Source organism: Oryx dammah, unplaced genomic scaffold (genome assembly GCF_014754425.2).
Source record: "Oryx dammah isolate SB20612 unplaced genomic scaffold, SCBI_Odam_1.1 HiC_scaffold_18, whole genome shotgun sequence".
NCBI lineage: Eukaryota > Metazoa > Chordata > Mammalia > Artiodactyla > Bovidae > Oryx > Oryx dammah.
This window is the reverse complement of record NW_024070202.1, coordinates 72,568,895-72,592,886: the sequence shown is the minus strand read 5'-3', so window position 1 is coordinate 72,592,886 and position 23,992 is coordinate 72,568,895. Positions and strand designations below refer to the sequence as shown.

The following is a 23,992-nucleotide window of genomic DNA, read 5'->3' as shown; positions in this document are numbered from 1 at the left end:
GTTACGTTTTCTTACTGATTCTGAGTTGATCAAGTTAAAATTCAAATGATCCATGTTTACCTTGAACCCTGTAATTTAAGTTCAGAATCTAAGAAGCTCTGAAATATCTTTCAAAACCAAAAAGGCTAAGAACCTGGGGCCCACTATCAGATAAATCTGTCCAGGCTTTTAAAGCTTCATTTTATTTTTTTGCAAAATTATTTCTGAGAAAATCAAAGTTACAACACAACTAACCACAGCAGGGCCTGTACCTCAATAAAGGTAATTATTCTTTAGTTATTTCTTTCACATAGTCTCTGAGGGCTGGTCTGCCTCTCTAAACTCAACTATATCTCACATTTTGCACAATGGAAGTGTTCTTGGGAATGTTGTGAGACCAAGAGGACTTAGTATTTCTATGAAACTTCTGGTGAATCATATTTTTATAAAAATAGTAATCTCCAAATATGTTTTTAATTTTTTTAAATAAAAGTTTGCTAAATTTCACTATACTTTGTTACACTCTTTGTTATACTCTTAATCTTACAGATTTTCAAGGCTCCCTTCCTTGCATCTAAATTCCACCTCCATTCCCAAGACACTGATCTGATTTCCTGTTATGGGTTCCTAGTCCTTAAATCCTATTGGGTGTTATTTGCCAGTGAGAAGTCTGAATAAGCAAACTGTGCATGGACATAAGTTTGGTTTACTTAATGTCTAGAAATTTCCAGGTATATGAAAAAATTGATAAAACAAAATATAGTCTCTGTTTTATCTATTCCAGATTGTAATATATCAACTTTGGTGAATAACAAAAGACATAAATGAAAAGAAGTAAATGATTAATACATGCCCAATACTTCTAAATTCATCAGTAATTAAACAAATTTGGGCCCAAAAGCCCCAAGAATCATCTACTTTTTCAAACTCAGTTTTTTTCATGTTCTTACAAACAAAAGGGAAAATGGCTCTCTCTTTTAAAACATCAACTCACAAATAAATGATAATGACTGAGGATGTTAATATATGGATGGAAGAAGCTCTCACATACCCTGGCACTTTGTCGGTTCACTTTCTTCTCCTCATCAGGAAGGGGAGGCATTGGATAAGGGTATTTTCTGCTGGAAGCAATAGACCCAGTTGACGAAGAAGGAGACTTGGCAGGAGATAAAGTCCTGAGACGTTGAGAACACATGAGATACATATTATGTAATTGCCTAAAATCTTTTCAAATTCTGAAAAGTGGGTTCAGAAAGAACCCTCTGATATCTACTTTCATAGGCCACTAGTGCAAAGATTTAACTACCGGGACATACGCTGTCATTCACAACACTGGAATGCTAGCTAGTGTTTGTCTTCCTAATTTCACAATTGCAATGGATTGTTTAAATCTTAGTACACAGAATCATACTTTTCAGCCAGAAAGCAAATAATGAGGGTTTTTTTTTTTTTTAAACAGTTTTAAAAAGTTAAAGTGAATGAGAGATTAAAAATATTCTAAGAGCTCATAATGGTAAATAAAGTGTACAACATATTAATAGTCTGTCTTATTTTATGACTTAATGTAAAAAAAATTTAGTACAGTAATTCCAATTGTATTTTTAAGATCTTAAAATATGATGCAATTGATACATTTATTAGTTACTAAGTCACACACCAGTTTCTACAAAACTCATGCATTCAGAGGCCAGTGTGTTAGTTGTGAAAGAACAAAGGCAGATACAAGGGTTTTAATAACAAATTAGTAAACATGCAAGCGGTAAGGAGTGCAGAGTTCCAGCCAAACAAAGAGTCTGATGAGAACATAAAAGATGGTCTGATTAGTCCCTAATCATCATAGCTGTATAGGGGAGGATTCTAAGCCATGGACACAGATCTTGATAGCTCATGTAGGGCATACTTGTCATGTCCAGAAGGTGGCAACACTTTAATGACTGGAATTTTTGAAACACAACAACAAAAACTCTTATTTGGAACATGTGTTCTCATCACGGAGATATTCCCTATGAAAAATATGCATGAGCTTTTGGTGTATTATACTGCTCTTGTTTTATTCAGCATGTACAGTGGTAATATCCATGACTAAGCAAAGCACACTGGAAAGCCCATATCAGCTATCTTGTCTTTGAAGTGGAAAAAAAAAAAAACAAACAGCTGAAAATGAAGAACCTCAACTTATACTGTGTCAATGAAAAATAGGCATGATCATTTAGCAGTTGCTACCCATTTCACAAATGTTCAGTTCAATTCAGTCTTTTTTTTTTTTTTGTCCGACTTTTTGTGTCCCTGTGGACTGCAGCCTACCAGGGATTTTCCAGGCAAGAGTACTGGAGTGGGTTGCCATTGCCTTCTCCGCTTGACTGTACTGCCTGCACCAAATAAAGATATCTTTTCCTCCCTGATTCTAAATTTTGATTTCTATCCACAGATTATTCTTTCCTCTGGTTTTGCTGTATTTTTCAAGTCAGTTTCTATTTTATGGACACTGAATGCAAGTTGAGGTTTGAAAATAATTTTTCCTACAAATCCTGAGATTTGATTCAATTTTAAGAATCAAGAATGACTCAGTTTACTTTTAATCTGTAATTCCTACTGTTTCCTCTATTTTTGGAAAATGTCCAGGACCAAATGGTCCTTCATGTGAACTGTCAGAATATTGCAACTGCTTGCTGCCTCTTGTATTAAAGCTCTCCACTGAAGAGAAGATGGGTGAAACTAAGAATTTATAGATACTGCAAATCCTCTTAAGTATTATTAAAGCAATGCACTACTGTATCTTTTTCTAACTCAGAAATCAATGTGTGTTTTTTTTTCAATTTTAGGAAAACATTTCAAATAAGACTGTGATCTTTAGGAAACAAATTCAGTATGTTCAAAATGAGCATATACTTTTGTATTAAATACTTAAATATATCCTTCTAAAATTAGGGATATTAAACTGGGTTCAGATTTTTAGCCTAATCACTACTGATAAGACATCCAAGTTCAGAAAAGAGTCAGGTACACAAACAACTAAATCTCGTTTACTTTAGGGGATCATACAAACTCAGTCATCTTTTTAACATGTTGCTGTGTGCATGTATGTCCATAGCATGAGGTATTGGCTTATAGCTTCAAAGTCATGCCAGCCATTCACTTGGTCATGGTTCCAAGTGACCAGCTTTGTATACACACAGGGCCATTCCAATGAGGATGCTGGAAGTCCAGCTTCCCCTTCAAATATCTCCCTGGCCAAAGCCAACAATGAGTTAAAAACAAAGAGGTATCCTCCAGAACCTCAGAGAAATTACACATTTAGCACTTCTCACATTAACACACCAGTTTAACTGACACTTTGAACCCTAACAGGGAGAGAAGCCACACAGCCCAGTTTAGCAGGGGCGAGGGGCTTCAGGTCAGGATTGAGTGGTGGGTGACAGCATCAGGGGACTCTCCTGGGGGATGCAGAGCACCAGAGCAGGAGTCAGAGTAAGAGGAGAGAACAAGGTAAGGTCAGTTAGTTTAGGGAAAATGGAAACAAACTTCAAAATTTTCACAAATATCTAAGAAAAATGTTTCTTCAAAACCGCCTCCAGGCACTTTTCTGAACCTGGTTACTTGCCTGGTGGTTCCAATCTGGCTTTCACCAAAAACCAAGCATCGACCCAGCTCATTCACTTTACAAAGTAAACTCTGGACAAATGCTAACCATTATCATTACTGCATTTTTTAAAACCATAATAACCCATAATCATAATGGGTGCCATTGAGAATTACACAGTGAAGGTATGTCCATGTGCAGATGGATTGTGGAGTATTTGGGGGCTACATCAGACCTTCTGGGTTTGCCTTCTGTCCACAGACAAAGGCCAATCTTGGTTCACTTCTGTCCCTCAGAACAGGCAAAAACCAGTCACACACACGTGGGACACATGCCCACCTCTTAATTCACTTGGCTGTGTTCATATGCAAATGTTATAGTAGTCTGATGGAAAAAGAACAGATGGAAATAGTATGATGGAAAAAGAAGAGCCTCGGAGTCAGAGCCAGGCTCGTAATTCAGGTTCTGACACTTACTAGCTGTGTTACCTCGAGTTACTCTTCTGCCTCAGTGTTCTCTGTACACAGAAAGGAAACAAGAACGCCTACATCTCATGATGTAGCGAGAAATAAAGGAACAATGCAGGCACCCAATACATGACAGTTATTATCATTAGTTTCTTTCCAGAGTTATTACATTTCCACAAGATCATGGAAAAGAACAAACCACGGATGAAGTGAGTGATCAAGTGGATAATACACAACACCAGGGAAACCTTCCAAGAGCTGGTAAAGCACTGTCGCCAGCAGAACTGCTCCCGGGATCTAGCTGTGAAAAGATAATGCGCTCACTGTGACCCCACCTGCTCCTTTGTGATGATCTGAAAATATACTGACAATAATTTGAACAAATACTGTCATATAAGAACTGGGTAAGGGAGCCCAAGCAAGGCAGTCTGATTACTCAAAATCTTCCTGCATAGGCTTTGCTCTTCAGAGTCATATAGGTACCATTTTCTTTTTTCAATGCTGGACTGTCTTTTGGACCAGTCCCCACTGCATTTTGATAAGGATGCCACAAACCCCACACCACATGGGTGATTAATAAAGTGACCTTTGCCCTCATTGGTGGTTTTGGCAGGTAATCCTGAATGAATGACCTGGCGGCAACGAAGCAGACCTGAGCTTAAGCATAGGGTTGGCAAAGCATAAGCCTTTGGGTCTCCTATGTGAGGCTTGGTGTGGACGGACAGTGGATGAAATTCACTCTGTTGTGTTAGTATCACATGTTCTAAGCCCTGGAACATCTCAATTATTTACCACTTCCACAAAAATTCTGTGTTGACTTTCAGGTCTTACAGGCATAACCCTTATTAACCCCCATATGACAGTTAACTTATAACCCTCCACTAAATTTTATCTAGAATTCTTCATATGACTATCCACTGTAGGGACCAACGTCTCATCATGAGAGGAGATAAAGGAACCCTCTACCATTGCCCTTGCAGCTTTGCACGTGCAACAGGGGAAGCTGAAGCATTCCCCCATCCAAATTGCATTTACTCATGCAGCTTCTGGGCAGACCTGGGTGCTGATTTTAAGAAATGTGAACTCTGCTCTGGGAGCCACATACACTACTCAGCTCACCCAGGGGAGGTGAATCAACTCTTCCGGAGTACCATTTCACAAATCAGTGTTACAAAAATGCTAAGACCATTTAGGTCATGTAAGCCCTATCCCATATGGGACCAAAGTCACTGTGTTACTGTGGTTTGGTTCCATGGCCGATACAAGTTGTAATCTGCCCACAAGCCTGAGGAAAATAGAAAGGAGAAGTAGGACCGCAGGTGAGCCAAGATTCCAAATAACATCCAAAATCATCTTACCTGTCTTCCTGACGCTGGCCATCTTGGGAGCTACAGGTGAGGTGGGATGTTTGAATGTGAGTGTATGTGTATGAAGTTCAGTGGGAAAGTGGTGTTAGCAGAGGGGCAGGGAAGAAGGGGGAAGATGGGGTATAAAAGCAGGAGATATTTTTGTGAGCAAGCAGGGTTATGCTTTCCTTGAGTTATATGCAAATGTATGGATCAAATTAAAATGCAGGTTGGTCTAATCATTTTCTCAAACTATACATGTCTAAACTAAATGGTACACTGGAAGAGAAAGTCCACCTTGTATGGGTGCTGAGAATTGGAAACACATACATCTTTTGATATCTGATCAATGCTGATCCAAGTCATGGCAATAAGGAATCTGAAAGCTAACTGTTGATGTTATGCTCCGAAGAGGTAGTAATTGAGTCTATATTGCTTCTTTACATTAGTTGTCCACAAAGTTGTCAGATTTAAAGCATATGTTTACATCCAGGAAATCAGTTTGATATTGTAAAGAGAGAAAAAATGCCATTAGGAGCTCTTGGAAATTCTCGCTGACCTCTAATATTAACTGAGCTGCAGTGAATTGAGTAAATTTGCTAGTTTTCAATATAGAGGAATACTCTGTCTGCTTTTTTGTAAACCAAGATCGTGTTTCTGACCTTCTTCCTGGTTCTACCTGAAGGGCTAGACAACAACATTCTTACTGGAATAAAAAATTCCTTAGAGGCTTTTTTGAGAATCCTTAACACCCTTCTCAGCACAGCTTTTCTTTGGTGGTAAATGGCTGTACTGAACAAACAAAGCCTCATCACATTCCATACTCTCTCTTGCGGTCAACAGTATCTCAATAATTTTCAAGTTCCATCAAATAATTGTTTTTACTGAAAGTAAAATTCCACTACATTTCATTTCATTACTTTTCATGTTTTTCCTTGAGTCTTTGTATGTACTATGCACTCTTAAGGCAGTAAGTAGGAAAAATGCATTATGAAACTGCTAGGTTCTAGAAATTAAATTGTTCAGGTTAATAGTGCTTCTTTATTAGTGGAAAGTATGCTTCATGCCCATAGAACAGTACATAGCATAACATGAAGAGAAAGCTACTAAAAAGCTGAAGATGGTGATAGGGACATGCACTAAATGGCAACCCTTTCAAATATGTTCATTTGAAACATTCAGAAAAGAACTAGACTTGCTCATGAAGCCAAAAACAGAGGTCAAAAGGCAGCAAATAAACAAGAACCTTTTCCACCTATGGGAACTTGTATTGGGAGATACAAGATAGAAAACCAGTCACACAACAGTATTTGTATGTGCTGGGAGAGTTTGAAAAGGATATAAAATTAATTTATAAAATACCTAAAGTATGGTCCTTCAGTGTTTTTATTCACATCTTCTACCCACTTAGCTACATTATAGTCTCTTTTGAACCAGGGGTTTAAATACCTGCAGAAAGCAATGGAAGGAACAAAGAAAGCAGAACAAGATAGAAAATCTGAAAATACACAGCACAAGCTTAGCAAGGATGTTCTTCACCCTCTAAATGCAAGTGACTATGGCAAATAAACCAGGATGGATGCTGGGTGATTATGAGGCAGTCTGTACACCAACATGACAATTAACTCAACTACAAGAAGGCTCAAGGCATTTTAGCATATATTCAACCTTTCAGGGAAAGCCTTTCCAGTGGTTTCCCAAAGTGAATCAGAAACTCTCTTTCAGAGTAATGTCAGCTGCCCCACCTCCAAAGGCTTTTTTCCAGTCCACCACTCATTTGTCTCCTTGGCTTTCAAATGATAATGGGCCTTTTTGAAAATACTCAGATGGCTGCAATTCCAACCTGGTGTTTCAGAACATAACATCCCAAGAACAATTAAAAGAAGCCAAGCTCTCTTTCCAGTATGAAAGGAAAGATTTTATATGCTTCTGTCTCATTCCTGAGAGCAGATGGTGATCTAGCTGGCTCTATAATGAGCAGAAAGGGTCCCACTCTTCTGATCCTGGAGCTCCAACACAGTATGGACCCAGGAGGCCTCCATGATCTTGAGGTGGTAACTTAGGTGCAGCTGCCATTCCATCCTTCCTCCCCTTTGTGCACTTCACATTCATGTTTCCAGTAGGAAATGCCTCAGAAGTTGCCTTCTGAGTATCTGATCACTGGGTGAGTGACTGTCAGAGGATAATAATGACCTTAGCTAACACTTTCCTGATGGATCTGACAAAGTCTCCATCAGAATTACTGCACAAAGGAAGATGTTAAAGGCAGTAAAAATATGAGTACAAGAGTTTTTATATTTTTTTCCAGAATTTCTTTTGATTTTTAACCCTGGGAGCCAAGCAAAACCACATCCTCTTAGAATATGCCCTTGTCAAATACATAAAGATTCAACAAATTCAGTCACAGAAGAATTTGGAAATTTTACACTGAGATTTCTCATTTAAAAGGTAACTTCCGGAGATACCACAGACAATGAAGATTTAAGCTCAGTAAAACGTTTAAAGTTATTTCAAAACAAACCAGGGGAAATTATAAAATACACTGCTTTTCTTGTGGTTAAAGTTTGCTTCTTGCCTCCATATTTAGTTTTTTGTGTTTTTTTTTTTTTTGTAGATACATTTAAATCAAGATACATTTCCACCGTTATATAAACAATATTAGATTATATTTCCATTGTGCTTTCCCTCAAGTTTCCCTTTCCTTTTTAGTAATAACCAATGTACACTACAAAATAACATCGTAAGTTCCCTTCTAAGGGAAGGGCTTGCTTGCTTTTCATGCTTACAAGACCATTTTTGCTAAGACAGTGTCCGACTTGGGCACAACTCACACTTCTTTTTGCCTTTAGCCACAATCATTGCCAACTTGTGCTTTTGACATAGATAGCCAATTAAAACTTGCATAAAAATTTTTACTAAGACTCTGAACAAAAAGAAAAAAGTCAAAAAGCAAGTGCAGCCACACATAAAGGCCAGTGAATGCTCTGGCCTGGGGAAAACTGTAGAAAAAGCCCATGCAGCTGTTACAGGTGAAACATAGCCGCACAGCAAACTGAGTCACCCACGGGCAGTCGCCCACTTCCAGCAGGAGACATGTGTTTCTTTCACTGTCAATCTTAGAAGCTCCAAGGAACAGCCATGGCTGTTCCAAGAAACCTACAGCCATGTGGCCTGACTTGCATATGTCAGGCCTTTCTCTCTGTGTCAGGAAGCATCTCAGAAAGCTGTGATCACTTCACGCTAGGTCACTGAAGAGAGCTCTCAATCGAGATTCCCTCTGGGGATGTGCCTATGAAAGTGTCTTCACAGTGGGCCTCCTAATAATCTCTAGGTCGTGCTGGCTACAGTGATGAGATTTCATCACATTGAGATGCATCTGCCTACGTAGCTTGACTTGGCTTGTAGCGCAACATGCAAAAAAAAAAAAAAAAAAAGCATTCAACAGGATAGGAGAGCCCTTTGTGTTCTCCAGAATGGAAAGGCAGAGGAAAATTAGCCAGTGCTGGCTGGACCAGGAGCACCTCTGAGCAGACGTTGGGGGTCAGTCAGAGATCAAATGACTCTGCTCTCAGCCAAGGAAGGGACTCGGAGGGAGATTAAGTGGCAGCCCAGAATGAAGGGGCGGGTGGAGACTGACCTGTGATCCAGACTCCCTGTCTGGGGGCTGTCAGAGCCCCCTGAGCTTATGCCTTGGGATGGGACTGTCTGGGCGAGGGAGTGCCCAGGCTCAGGTGCTTGGGGCTCCCTCCTGTAAAAACACAATATATGATACAAAGTCTAAGCCAAAAACCTTTTGTTTTTACATCATGTACAACAGTGAGGAAGATGCAAAAGCTTTGAGTGGAAGACAATACAATAAACAAAGACGTTTCATAGCACAGTATGCATTTACGGTGCAGTTTCTTTAATGGGCTTCCCTGGTGGCTCAGAGGTTAAAGCGTTTGCCTGCAAGGCGGGAGACCCAGGTTCAATCCCTGGGTCGGGAAGATCCCCTGGAGAAGGAAATGGCAACCCACTCCAGTATTCTTGCCTGGAAAATCCCATGGACGGAGGAGCCTGGTAGGTTACAGTCCACGGGGTCGCAAAGAGTCGGACACGACTGAGCGACTTCACTTTCACATTCACTTTCTTTAATGAACTCATGTTTCATCATCCTTTGGGATGATCAGATACTAAAGGGAATGTTGAAATAATGGACCTGATAGTAACTCTTAACCTAAAAAAAATTTAAAAGATATGTTTGTGGTCATACTGCTCCTCTTATAAATCATACAAATGATATTGTTATATCAGATGCAATTGCAATTATTTAATAAACATGGGAAGTATTTAAAAAAAAAACTGTTGACATAATTCCTGATATACTATGTGTTAGGATTTCTTTTAAGAAAAATAAAACAAAACATAGTGTCTGGACAATAAGGTATATGAGAATGTGAGAAGTGGTCAGCTTCACAAACTTGGTTCCATTTAGCTTATATGGGTCATGTAACCAAATCTGAAAGTCTGAAAAATCTGAGAGCATCCTTAATACTTCTTCATAATGATGACTCCATTATGCTGATTTATTAAATGTAGTAATTATCTCACAGGCAAGATTTCTCAAGGGCTGTCTACAGTATCATAATATTTGTTGCATGATAAATAATTTTTTAAAAATAAGTGATTTGCTAGAAAATGTCACTAAACACCAAGTATTCCTTGGGTCTTAAACTCATAGCCTTAATACAATATTGGATATTTGGTAGTTGTTCACTTAGGAGTTTTCAAAGCCTTGTTACAGGAAATACTGTTAAAGCACTACACAGTTACACAAAGGAAGTCCTGAAGAACATTCACCAGTTTATCTGTACTCTTGTGAGCAACTGAGATAAGCTAAGAAGCTCTTACCAGGTGACCTCATGCAAAACAAATCAAACATTCCAAGAGTTTATCCATGATGAGCCCTAAAGCATCCAAGCGCTTTGGGAATGTATAAGATAAACTCTAACACATTAGTTATTTGTGATGGAGTTCTATGATGCCATTCTGGACCATGCAATGGTATCACTGGAACCTATTTATTGTTGCTAAGGTAACATATCCTCTAGTAAACTGACAAGCCACTTACAAGACAATACCATCAGCAGGAAGCTCCAAATTTCAGGGCAATGTTATTGTCCTGGACTGAAAAAGGTAGGGTATATGATGGAAAAGCTAACATGAGTTTCTGACAGGCAGTGAACAAATATCTGCTATTCAGATTTTTTAAGTATTAAGGCATGAAGAAGCAATAGAGATCCAGGGAATAATCACTAACACTGCAGTGAGAAATAAGTAAAAAAAAAAAAAAGAAGAAATTAGGTAGGTCCAAAAACTATGGTTAATTAAAACCAGGTGGCAAGGTCCAGAAGAAAACTAAGGATGTGTTTTATTCCATGATGGGAAATAAAGGTTTCAAGAAGCTTGGTTTTGCTTGATTTTTCTTAAGTGGAGAGACAAATTTTAAAAGTGTATGGTGTTTACCTCACTATAAATGACTCTAAATGTAACTGCTAACCCCATTCGACTTAAAAAAAATATATGGCTATCATTTAAAACACAGTGTTGCATTCAGTGACAATGATTCCGTTAAAGAGCAAGTTTAGGGAAATACCCTTTTAAATGTCCTCAGAAGGAAAATTTTAAAGGGACCCATATTCCAGTAGTCTGAGAGAATGCTTAGATGGCCATGAAGCCCTGGGAGCGGTGGTTTCACACTGCGAGCAGCTCTCATGCTCTGGTACGGTGGAAACTTCCGCCTGATGCTTCTAGGCTGTGTGAATATCGGGGAGAGGAAAGGTGACCCCTCTGAAATGGCTGGACCCCGGGCGATGAGAAGAAAGGAATGTTATCAAAATTCCCTTCAAACGGAACCAAAACACCACAATGGCAGGTTACTGGAGGACAAAGCCTGCAGCGAGGGTGAGACCCCCCACTATCAGGGGGTATTGGTATGGGCACAGTTGCGGAGATGCCTATGTAAAAGAGAAAATCCATGGTTAATTTTAAAACAGCAAAATAAATAAATAAAAGGATTAAAACGACAAAACCAAGACCCAAAGGCATGGTTTACAGTTCTTTGATGATCAGGTTAATTAACATTTCACACTAATTGCACAGGACCTTGCAGGGTCTTTTTTCCATTAGAGGTTCAGACTTACTCAGTTGAATTAGACCGAGGTCTAAATCTTTTGCCTCTGATTTTCTTTCTGTTGCCTCCCAGGTTACCTGAAAAAGATGGTTTATGGCTAGATTTGAATATAAAAAAATAACTTCTGTGTGTTTAATTACACTGTATTTCAAGTGAATGCAATTCACAGCAGCACCAGCCCAGAACATAGGACTTCAGAGCACTGTGCAGCCTTCTCATGTACCCAGCGCCCTGGTGCTACCAAATCCCATCATTTCCCAACCAAGAAAAAAGAACCGGATCATCTCATAAGAAATGTCCTCCTCTTTGTTGGGAGAAGAGCTGAAGAACTAATGAAAAAGAACAAGTCTTTACAACCAGGCACCACACAATACAGAATTAAGGTTATGGGGACAGATGGGTTCAGAATGCTGCCCTATACCTTGCCAAGAGTTACTCCGAGGTCGTCCATTTTCACAGATGTCTGAAATATGTTTTGTGTCTGGAATCCTTTCACTCCAAGAATGAGAAAGTCCATTTGACCTGAAATTGAAAATGTGTATATACTGTTCAAAAATATAATCAAACGAATGTTTTGAAATCAGTAAGCAACATTTCTAAGCATTACTGAGCATTAAAATAAATCAAGAAAGAAAAAATCTGAAATGAAAGAATGAAGAAAACATGAAAGTCTTCATGAAGAAGGCAGAATTACACAACATTCAATTTAAGAAAAGTCAAATACAATGGAACCCCATTACAAGAGTTTGTAATTGAAAAGTATCAGGATACTGTGCAAGCCAATTACATTCCCAAGGACCACACAGAGCAAATACACTACGTATTTCAGTTACATAATCCATGCAGCAAGAGTTATAATGGGGTCCCACCATAGATGTTTCTTAATTGTAAAGCAATGGCTTCCATTCAAGTATTATGAGAACATGGACTTCCAAGAGATTTCAATAAGAATTGCTCAGTTGAACCTGGTTAACCTTTATCAAAGATTAATCTTTATCAAAACCTAATATTTAAGTTTTCTTAAACAATAAAATTATTTTCTGAGAATTGGCATTTTTCTCCACTAATATGCACCCCCCCTCCCAAATGCGGTACTGTTGGTTAACTGTCCAATAACTGAATTGAGTCAGATGTTTATCACGGAGCTTTCTCTCATAAAGTCCATGTACCATTAAGCCCTTCTGCTCTTTGTGTCCTAACATCTTTAAATGAATTGTCTAAAAGAAGCAAAATTTACACACCTACCTTGAACCACGTAAGAAAAGCATTTTGACAAACTGCATATACTTAGGAGGAATCACATAATTTGGTACAATATTTAACTGTTTAAAAGTCAAAACCCATTGAGATTTTGCTAAAATCTGGTAAAGATTCAAATCAATATTTTAAGCTCTTCTTGAAGTACTTTAGAAAATGGTGCTGTAATTTAAATCTTTTCCATATATCATTCCAGTTAATCGCTAAAAACATCTATTTTAAAAGCAAACTTCTACTGATGAATGAAAATAAATGGAACTCAAAACAATTATTATGTAATTCCCTAGATTTCTTACCATCATTTGCTAAGTATAAAGTAACTCCTATTTTGTACAAAAGAACAATAGAAATTCTCCTGGAATCTATTGATTTCTATATTTATTTACCATGTGACTTGATTTAAAATTAAATATTTGATCAAGCAAATATATACTGTGAGGATTTTAAGAAAAGATTATTCTCTTAGCTAAAAAGTACCCAGTGAATTAAAAGAATAAAATACTTGAACATCCTTCTATAGAATTGTACTCCTTATGCAAAGACTAATAATTTAACTTTTAGATTTATGCTATGTTATCTGAGTAAAAACAATCCTTTATGCAGAGGACAGTTCCACAGCAGTTCCCAAATCTCACTAATTCCTTCAATTTTTTTTTCCTGATGTTTATAAAGAGTGAGATCCACTGCAGAATTTTTGCAGATTACTCTATTTAGAACTCCAGAAGAGATCATGTTTCTTCTCAATAAACTAGCAATTTCCCTTTCAGTCTATAAAGGAACTACTGTGCCCAAAGTATACATTACAGCCCTACCAACAATTTTAAAGAAACTCTTCCAGAGGAATATTTAAGTTATTTATAATGGGAATGAAGGTCTCATTTCCTAAAACATTTTATTTATTTCTTCTGTCAGCTTATTTTATTAAGCATTTATAAAGCATGCAGAATTTTAAATGGTCTTATATACCTTAAGACCATAGAGCAAGAATACAGCCTTCAAGTTTAAGACATATAAATAATATATTAACCCCATCTGGACTGCTATACAACTTAAATATTAAAAATACTTAAATTAATTTGGCAACCAGTTCTAAATTATAAAGTCTAGAATTAATCATTCCAGGAATGAAAGGCAAAATCATAATATTCAAATATATGATTCACAGAGAAGCAATCGTTTTTTCACAGCAAGCTTAGCTTTGATAAATTCAAAATTAAAAAAATTCAATGCAGCATTTATATTACCAATTTATTTTAACAACTGCTTTTACTGAAGCGTGACAGTAACCTTTTTCTTTGACTACCAAACATGACATAAAGCTCACCATTTAAAATACAATAAAATACTATGTGTAGTTTCTGAAGCAGTAGAAGAGCAAGATTGAAAAACCCTGGAGTTTCTATATAGACTTAGGGTTGTTATTTGCTTAGTTTTCTTTTGTTTGGTTTTCTGGCCTGATTTGTTAAACCACTGGTTCTGAGCATATGGCATTTTGAAGTAGAGTAATCAAAGAACAAAGGATACTATTTTTAACATTCAAGAAAGAAGGAAGAAGTAATCAAACCTGCTGCAAAATAATGAAATGTTCTGACTAATGGAATAATGTGTGATGGAACAGGTAGAAATCTGAAAATGCGACAGAAAAGCAGACCTCTTCTTAGAACTAGATGCTGAGTTTGTGCTGACTCCAGGAGGAATGTCGCTATAAAAAGAGTCGCCATCTCCAGGCTTTTTTACATAATCTCCCTGGGGTAACTGTCTAAGGCATAATAAACATTTCAAAGTCAGAAAACAAGACACACACATGAACACAGACATATACAAATATTATTTTAGGAAAAAAAGAGGTAGGGATAATGATCTACATGAATCAAATCTATAACAACATGTAAGATTATTAATAAATGTGACAAGTTAAAGTCATTCTAATTGTAGAGGTCGGAAATGCAATCACTGAAGTCTTTACAATCTGGAGGAATATACCCTTGCTTCAGGGGAAAAATATGAAACGATGAGGTTTTTCACTGTAACTTCATTACACTTAGAGATGTTAATTGCCATTTTGTCTTTAAAAACAAACAAACAAAAAAGAAACCCCTGGTGCTGAAGGAGACATATCAAGACAGACAGTCCTTGCCCAGATAAGGTATCCTTTTTTTCACTGTGGTGTGTAAACTATTTGTAATTTCTAAATACTATAAATGTAATCTTAATTTGGCCTTAAAAGAACTGATTGATTTCTAAACTGTTCTATAATTTAATCCAAATAAATTATTTGAACTCTCTATTCAATCTGGGGCCTCACTATTCATTTAGCAGAAATATAAAGAAACCAAAAGAGATTCAAATGTCAATCAAAAATGTAATTCTATTAACTGCACACTAGAATATGTAAAGGAAGATAATTTAGCAAAAGGAAGAAAGAGTTGAAAAATAATGGAATTCTTGTTGATACTATAGAAAGATACTTATAGGTGGCTGGTGGATGACCTCAACTCTTTATCTCCAACAAGGGACAATCTACATAGTCTGCACTATTACCGACTCCATTCGATCTGATTTTGAATTAACTGAGATTGGAACATATTTTTATTATTTCTGCTAAGGGAACAGGGTAGAAAACTTTAGATAGAATCTGATTTTTTGCCAGTGCATGACCCCCCAGACAGGCATGGCTAATAAAATTTTACAACTGACCTATATTAACTTGTGTGATCTACCTCCCCTTTAAGGAAATCAAATTTCTCATTAGATTTGTATGTAGGATTAATATAATTCTTTGATACATATTCTTTCAAAATATTTGTGACTTCAGATCATAAATGTATTTTTCCCAGTATATTATGAAACATTAATTTTATAGAAAAGACATGTAATTCCTATATTTATACTGTTAATAACATAAATGATATATCTGTTAATGGAAGAGATCTTTAACTGTCTGGAATCATATTTTCTGTCTTGCCTCCTATCAGTAAGATGCTCTATCAATTTTTTGAAAAATAAAAAAAATCAAAGTTTTGTAAGTTGCCTCAGGTAGGAAAATTGCCTTTTGTAGCATATCAATACTTATAAAAGAACGCCAAAGAACATCCCATTAACATTACATTTCCAGTAATAATCTTTATGGCTAACAAGTCATTTTTGTCGCTGTTACCCTTAATGATAATTTTTATAAGCTGATGAGCTGTGCCTCACTAAATTCAAATTTATACTTGCTCTGTCGTGTCTGACTCTTTGCAACCCCATGGATTGTATCCCGCCAGGCTCCTCTGTCCATGGGGATTCTCTAGGCGAGAATACTAGAGTGGGTTGCCATGCCCTCCTCCAGGGAATATTCCCAACCCAGTGATCGAACCCAGATCTCCTGCATTGCAGGCGGATTCTTTACCAACTGAGCCACCAGGGAAGGCCAAGAATACTGGAGTGGGTAGCCTATCCCTTCTCCAGGGGATCTTCCTGACCCAGAAATCAAACCAGGGTCTTCTGCATTGCAAGTGGATTCTTTACTAGCTGAGCTACTAGGGAAGCCCATGAATTCAAAGCAAATAAATACAAGTTGTGACTTTACTTGACTTTGCACCTAAATTACTCTTTCTTTACATGGTTCTGGCATTCAGGCATTTACCAAGGGTTCACTTATCTGAGACCGCAGGCTTAAATGGACTGCTTTTCACAATGGATGGGGCTCAATGGTTTTGCCTGTTGTTTAGCTAAGCATCGTTTACAAGTCCTTCAATGTAATTTCTCTGCAGTCCATGTTCTTTTTTTACGCTGCACACAACATCCTAAATGCTACACATGTCATAAACTATGGGCTTCAGTCAAAGGGTTGAAAGGAAAGTTTAAGCGCAGTGAACTTTGAGGGGCATGGCTTTGCTTTTATCATCCCAGGCAAACTAGGCTCTTCTCTATCTCCACCATGAAGTCTTCGAAATAAAGAAACTACACTTCATTCTTAAAATTCCACAAAGAATGCATGTAACTCCTTCACACAGTAAATGCATAAAAATGTTAATAATAACAGATGATAAACTTTGTTAAAGATCTTTTAATACTATTTAACAGCTTTCACTGTCCAGAAATTTATTCTTTTTTCAATATCCAATTATATCATATTACAAACCTACTTCTCCTGATTAACCTTTATTGAAGATAGAGAATATCAGGTCCTTATAATCAATAAAATACTACTTCATCATTTGTTATAAAAGACCATAAATGACCAAGTAAGTGATAGCTTTAAATGTGTTAAAACTGACTGTGTTTTTCTAGTCTTTATGCTTTTCTTCCTGAATTTTACTAGTTTCATAGAATTTTGGAATTAGGTGGCCTGCTCAGTACTAAGTTTTATAATGGAAAAATTACCTCAAATTTCCCACATCACAAGCAAATATTTTTAGACATGTGAATGGATTTTTCTATAAATAATAACCAAAAGAAAATAAAACTTATTTAGCTAAATTATTTTTCCTCAAAAAAGATTCCTGTTATAAGAGAAGTCTGGTCTTTCCTTAAAGGGTCTGCTGAACCATAATATTTAACTTAATAATCCTTACACAAACTCAAAATGAGATCACAATGAAAAAAATTAAGTCTTAACCTTAAGACTGAAGGAGGCACTTTTCCAAAGCTTTGTTGGTATCTGGGCTGTCTGCTATTGGAATTGTCACATTGCTGTCTGAAGAAATGTTGTGTACTGTGTACGAAGTCTCACTGACAGATGCATGAATATCACTATAATAATATTAAAAAAACTAAAAAACTAAGAGAGTCTTGGGGAAAAAAAGGAGGGAGGTTTCCAAGCAGAAAGTAAAGTGGCTAAAACAGGTAAGAGAGAGAAAAGAAATGGGGAAGGGGGTTTCTGCTTAAGGTGTGGATCAGGAAGATAGGAACTAATTATTTATTCTGATTCATATTATGTATGTTCATTTCAGACAAAAGAATATTGCACCTGAATAAGGATGCTTTATAAATCCAAGTTTATTCTATTGCTATTTGCTAAACTGCCTGAAAACTAAAATTCAAACTTCTGATTCTTATTGCAAAGTATACAGCTGCTAACTCCTAAAGCAATTATGCTAAAATAGAAACAATAGCATCAACTGAAAAATAGATGGAAGGCTTCCTTCCTGGAGATTTTAAAGAAAATTATCAATAGTCATCCTTCTAACTAGACGATATCTAAGAATTCTCCTTGGCTCCTCAGTCCCATGGCTCTGCCCTTCACAAGATGACACTGGCAGACTTATATTTATTTATTTTTGCCATATTCACAGCACTTGGAATCCTAGTTCCCCAGCCAGGGATCTAACCTCACCCCCTGCACTGGACCGCCAGGGAAGTTGCCAACCCTGGCAGATCTAAAGTGACATAATTCATGTATGAAGTTCTGTCTCCCAGAATGGGGCTTCTATCTTTTATTAGGCAGCTTATAAACAAAAAGAAAAAAAGGGCTTGCTTCTAATTTTTTTTGCCAGATGTGCAATTAAACCTATCACACATTCCTTCAATATAAAGAAAACCTGGGGGACACATTCTCTGGTGGGACAATTTACCAGGTTATCAGGTTTCTTCACTGAATTACTTGCCTGACATTTCCAGTCATTTGAAAGTTATGCTGAGTTTGGCATTTCTGAGCCATTGTATCATTAATTAAAGAATCTCATAACTGGCTACATACTTAATACGTATTTAGTGTCAAAGCAAAGCTGTATGTTCACCAATGCTTTCACACTAGGATGTGTGGGCCTCACTCATGTCAGGAATGCTGCCTTTCTCTTTAAGAACAACTATACCTACCTATCTCTTTCATCTGAGGATTAGAGAAACACAAAGTCTTCAGAGACCACATATAACTTTCTTTACTAGAAAGCTTCACAGATTACAAAGAACTTTGTCTGCATTTGGAATTGGGGAAAGTTTAAGTGATTTCCCAAGACCACATACTAGCAGGTAGATTTCTGATTCATTCTAGATTGGTCCTCCCACCATGGAACTTCAGAGCAAAACTTAATTTAAAAGCAACTCAAAATTTTTATTTCTATTCCCTGGCATCCTTTGGATTTGGGTACATCTTTATTGGAATATCTTCAGATATTTTCACATGATTGTAAATTTCCTAATGTAGGCTTTGGTCCATTGGTCTTAGCTTCTCTATAACCACTAAGATACATTCTAATAAAAGACAGTCCTTCCGAAGATATTTATATACTCAAAACTTCCTGATCTAAAGTTCATTCCTTGCAGCTTCTCCATTTTAACAATTATTATATAACCCTATATAATACCTGGAAAATCCCATGGACAAGAGGAGCCTAGTAGTCTACAGTCCATGGGGTTGCAAAGAGTCGGACACGACTGAGCGACTTCACTTTCACTTTTCATATAACTCTAAGATTCATTAGCTACAGACAATCATAAGGGCAAAAATAAATAAAATTTGTGCTGAAATACATAAAAAAATAGTACCTGCTGAAAAGTGACAACTCTTAAAATATGAACTAGACTTCAAAGAGTGTCCAAATTGATGAAATGGTGACTCAGTATTCATCATATACTGATAATACTCCCAGGATTACCAGGAGGCATGAAATTACATCAAGCACAAAAAAGAGATTTCTAACAAAAATTTTCTTAACTGTTCCTATGTATATATTGAGTTAGAATAAGAAATTGGTGCTCAGGTTTACATATTTACCATTTGTTTTTGTAATGTGGACAGTTCCTTTATTCTGGAGAATACCCCTGGTGAGAACACATCTTAGAGCACACCATAACAATTTTGCTTATGTTACGTGTTTATGACACTGTGCTTTCGTTTTCAAATAATCAGCAACATTAAATTACACTACAGACTTAATTCTTACAGAAATGGAGCTAAATCACCAGTTTTTGATCTTTTGTAGTATAATTTTATTTTTCACTGGTGAAAGCCATCAAACTTACATTTCTGGTATAACTGATCAACATCTACCCAACAGAAAACATAAATAGCTTCCGCTCTTCTTCAGTGTTTTTTGGACACAGAGTTTAAAACATGTCACAAAGAAGTCTATTTCCTTTGTTTAAATAATTTTGTTTCAGTTTTACTTTCTCCGTTAGTTTCAGTTTTACTTTCTCCGTTAATGATAGAAGTCAGTGACTCCAGAGCAAGGTCATTATTTTCTAATACCAATGGCTAACTGCCCAGGATCTCAATGGGTACCCTGTGGGTACCACTTATGGCTAAAACCTTATACAGATTTTAAATTATAACATAGAAGGAAACAGAACAAAGTTTAAAATTCTAGTTTGTGGAAAAAAATAAATAAAAGCTGTGGCGAGGGTCTGATAAAGTGTCACGTTTATTACATCTTATTTCTAATCTGCCTCAGACATTTCCTACAATTGTGGGAAGTTAGGAGCCTGCATAGGCATCTTGAGTACAAAACTAGTACTCTATGATGTGGTCTTAGATGGTCAATTTCCAGTATATTTTAATTTTTTGGTATCAATAGTTAATAGCAATTATAAGTTTTTAAATGTGAAAAGTGAGGAGTATACCTCAACATGGGCTAATTTAGATTTAGAAAAAATGGCAAGTTTTACCCAACTACATGAATGCTTTATCTCTTTAGACACTGCTGGCTAAACCTAGATTTTAAGGTTATATGAACAGAGTGTCTGACATTATGGGGCTTTTTATTGAAAAAAAAAATAGTGTAGTAGGCAATCAGAGATTATTACTATGCAAATCATTTCTTTCAAAACCTGTACAATTATCTGTAAAAAAAATTTTTCTTATGCAGAGATAAAACAGATTCCTCAAATGCCAAGATGCTCTCCTGATCACAAAACTGTGCCTATATAAATTTTATCATTTATTAATGAAAGTTAGTAAAATAACAACAATCACTAAAAATAAATTCCTTTAGAAATCATTGGGCAAGAAAAGTGTTATAAATGTGAAGAAAAGCCAATCAACTAATGTAAACAAAGGTGACACCTTAACATACAGGAATTTTGTTTTAGGTAGGAAAAACTCAACTTCTAAATATATATTACTATAAAAGTAACACAAATAAGAATGACTAATTATAGTTTTGTTGGATGACAAAACCATTAAAACTAAATAATGATAGATCTATTTTAAACTAACACATTCCACAGCAACAGTACTAAAATGATCATTTCAAGGCCATGAAAAATCAAGATTAGTTTATGACCACTACAACATAAAAACAAAAGTAAACTTAATTTATAACAGTATGTATGAATTCCAACGATGATAACAAGATTTAAACCTTTTGGTTTTCAGTTATTTGTTCAGATTATTCTTATCACATACCTCTGCTCTCGATAGTTTCTTTTTATGGACAAGAAGAGAGAGAGAGAGAAAGGATTAGTTACCTAAAAAAATACATTAAGAGAAATCACTAAACATAAAAGCATTTGATGAAAGATCTCCACTAAAATTTTTAATTGCAGAATTAAAACGAAGATCAAAAACAGTCCCCCCCCGCCTCACACACACACACACACACACACACACACACACACACACTCACATACACAAATTTCACTTCATCTTTTGAAGAAATGACACCAAAGGGTTAGTGATAACATTTTCAAGTAACCATTGTTTAAAAGCATAAAGCTTCAGTTATTAAAAAGTAATTGTTTCAACTGTATCATATTAAACATTTAGTAATGTCCTAAAGTCAACCTTATTTCAAATATAGGTTTTCAGACATGCACATTGATTTAAATAAGGAAACTAGTCAAGTTACTTATATATATTAAATGTATTTTCATGCAAATAAAAATTATAATACATTCTTTTTGGAATATATGCCACAAACTAGAGCTCGTCCTAAGAATTTCAATATGAAAACATAAATGTACATCAGAACATTTTGTGTATGGTAGAATGAGCATTCACAGCTGTTATGGACCTCCCATGTCATCACTACTTACTCACTGAAGTTTCACTGAAAGCAACAGTGGTGATACTTTGTGTCAAGTCTCCTAAAATAAAATTGCATGAGTTTCAGAATAAATCATTCTGAAACAAAAATGTGTTCTAGAGAGTGCGGTAAGGAGGTGCCAATAATTTTTAATTTTTAAATAAAACAAGCTAATTTCAAATTTTCTATCCTGACCTAACTAGCTGTCAGTATTTTGAAGACTTGTTGGAAGGTCAAGCAACTCACAGGTAGGCTCCTCCTTCCAAGATCAAGGCTAATGTTGTTGTATAGATTTTGTTTGTAGCACTTTTACCTGCCAATCTATTCCATGAATTCTCTGGGCATCTTTCTTAATAATGAGCTCATGAGAGTAAAAGTGCCAATTTGATATTTAATATTTTTCATTCCTGAAACTATCATATATGGGAGAAAAATAAGCCAAAATGTTTCAATTCAACATGTTCTACTTTTTATCCCCTCAATTTGATTACCTGAGCGATACACAGGTTACAAATGAGTATTCCTCATTTCCTATTCCTTCTATTATCCCAAGACTTGGAGATGGGGTAGAAAGTTTAATTGGAAGGATTAATGAGAAAATGAATTCTCAAGTCCTAAACTCGCTTGGCATTTTAAATAGAATACATGAAACAGCATATTCATGAATTTAATTACTGTATTAAAATTTCTACATCCTTATTCTATTTTTATACAAATTCTGAATAAATGTAGTAACATTAAAACTTTCATCATTCGGGTTCAAATTATTTGTGAAGAGAATACTGTATATGAACAAGATTCTGCAAAGTACATATATTCAGAAACAAAAAAGTGAAACCACTTAAATTTCATAAAAATAAATGATATACAGAAAAAGTATTTTTCATTCTAATCAGTACAGCAAACAGACACAAATAATTTCATTAGCAGTAGGATTAGATGTTCAGGTTTCAAATTTTTGAAAGGGTAATTGTTTCTAAGATTGTAAACATGAAATATCAGTTTGCATCAGTAGGTGGCAGAAAACTAACAGAGCTAACAGTTTTGCTTTCCCTCTCACTTGACCAAATGAAATCACTGAGCTACTTCAAAATAGCAATGGTTGTGATGGCAACTACTACATGAGCCTTGCACAAGGGAAGTCAAGGAAATAGTGTGACGCCAAGATACGGCTAATTCACCTAAGGTATAAGGAGAGCTCAAACAATATATGTACAGAAAAGCCTTTCTTTCAAACATATAATTTTATACTCCAAATTATGCTGAAATCAGCTGGTGCAAATATAAGCATGCAAAGTGCCAAACAATCTGCACATTAAAGAGGCATTTGCTACACTACACATTTGCTAGGCCATATTAACTATATTATGCTAAACTTTACCCTGCTGTCTGTGCTATCTGTTAACACAGCCTTGCACAAATGTCTCTCTGCATTTTAGTACTCACAACATAGAAAGTTTATCCTGGCAGTCAACTAATTACTCTCTCTTTTCAGCCAAAATAACTTCAATGTTTTGACCTCACAGCCAGCAAGACCCACATACTAGTTTAAAGAGGTGTCTTTTAATTCAGTTGGATTAAAACCATGTCAGGCAGTGATAATAGTAATAACAAATGATTATATACACTATGCTAGTCAATGCCTAGTCAAAAAAGTTTGGTTTATTTAAGTTTTATTTTATTAAACATAAGTTATTTGAATACTAAGGAAACTTTTCACATCATAAGTTGAAGTACTTAATAAGGGAAATGAGCACATTAAGTATACAAAAAGTCTGCAATGTGTGAAGTCATTTACTTAGCTAAATGCTAAGGGGATCCAATATTCAAAAGTTACATAATGTGTAACTTTTTAAATCTTGCACATAGAACCAAAGAATTGTAAGCTGAACTTTGAAGCTTAAGAATTAGGTTTCTAAAAGTTGTAACTTATAGTTGAATTTTAATTTTAACACATTACATCTCTGAAGAGTTTTTCCTTCCCACAAAACACTCACATATTTAACAAATAACAATGTCTTCTTCACATTGGTTGGGCAGAGGTTTGGCTCTTGGCAGGATCCCTGCTCTTAGCAGGAAGCACTAAGGAGCAGATCCTGCTCTTGATCTTGTTGATATCACCCTTGTTACTAAACTCTATGCTCTCTAATACACTATCCTGCCTAGATGTGGGGGAATGGGTTTAAGTCAAGAGAATCTGCATCACTAAAGAGCCAAACAACACAGCCTTTGTATGAGACACG

General features: G+C 36.1%; 1 protein-coding gene across 1 annotated transcript in view; it reads right to left on the bottom strand.

Moving 5' to 3' along the window:
- ADAM22 (ADAM metallopeptidase domain 22) overlaps positions 1–23,992 on the bottom strand; it is a 235,196-nt gene that overhangs the window by 5,456 nt on the left and 205,748 nt on the right. The window contains exons 26-30 of the mRNA XM_040259774.1: positions 21,131–21,148; positions 14,453–14,560; positions 11,966–12,066; positions 11,555–11,621; positions 1,031–1,154 (exon numbers count right to left, since the gene is read on the bottom strand). Coding sequence (XP_040115708.1) covers positions 1,031–1,154; positions 11,555–11,621; positions 11,966–12,066; positions 14,453–14,560; positions 21,131–21,148 — 418 coding nt within the window. The remainder of the gene's footprint in view (positions 1–1,030; positions 1,155–11,554; positions 11,622–11,965; positions 12,067–14,452; positions 14,561–21,130; positions 21,149–23,992) is intronic.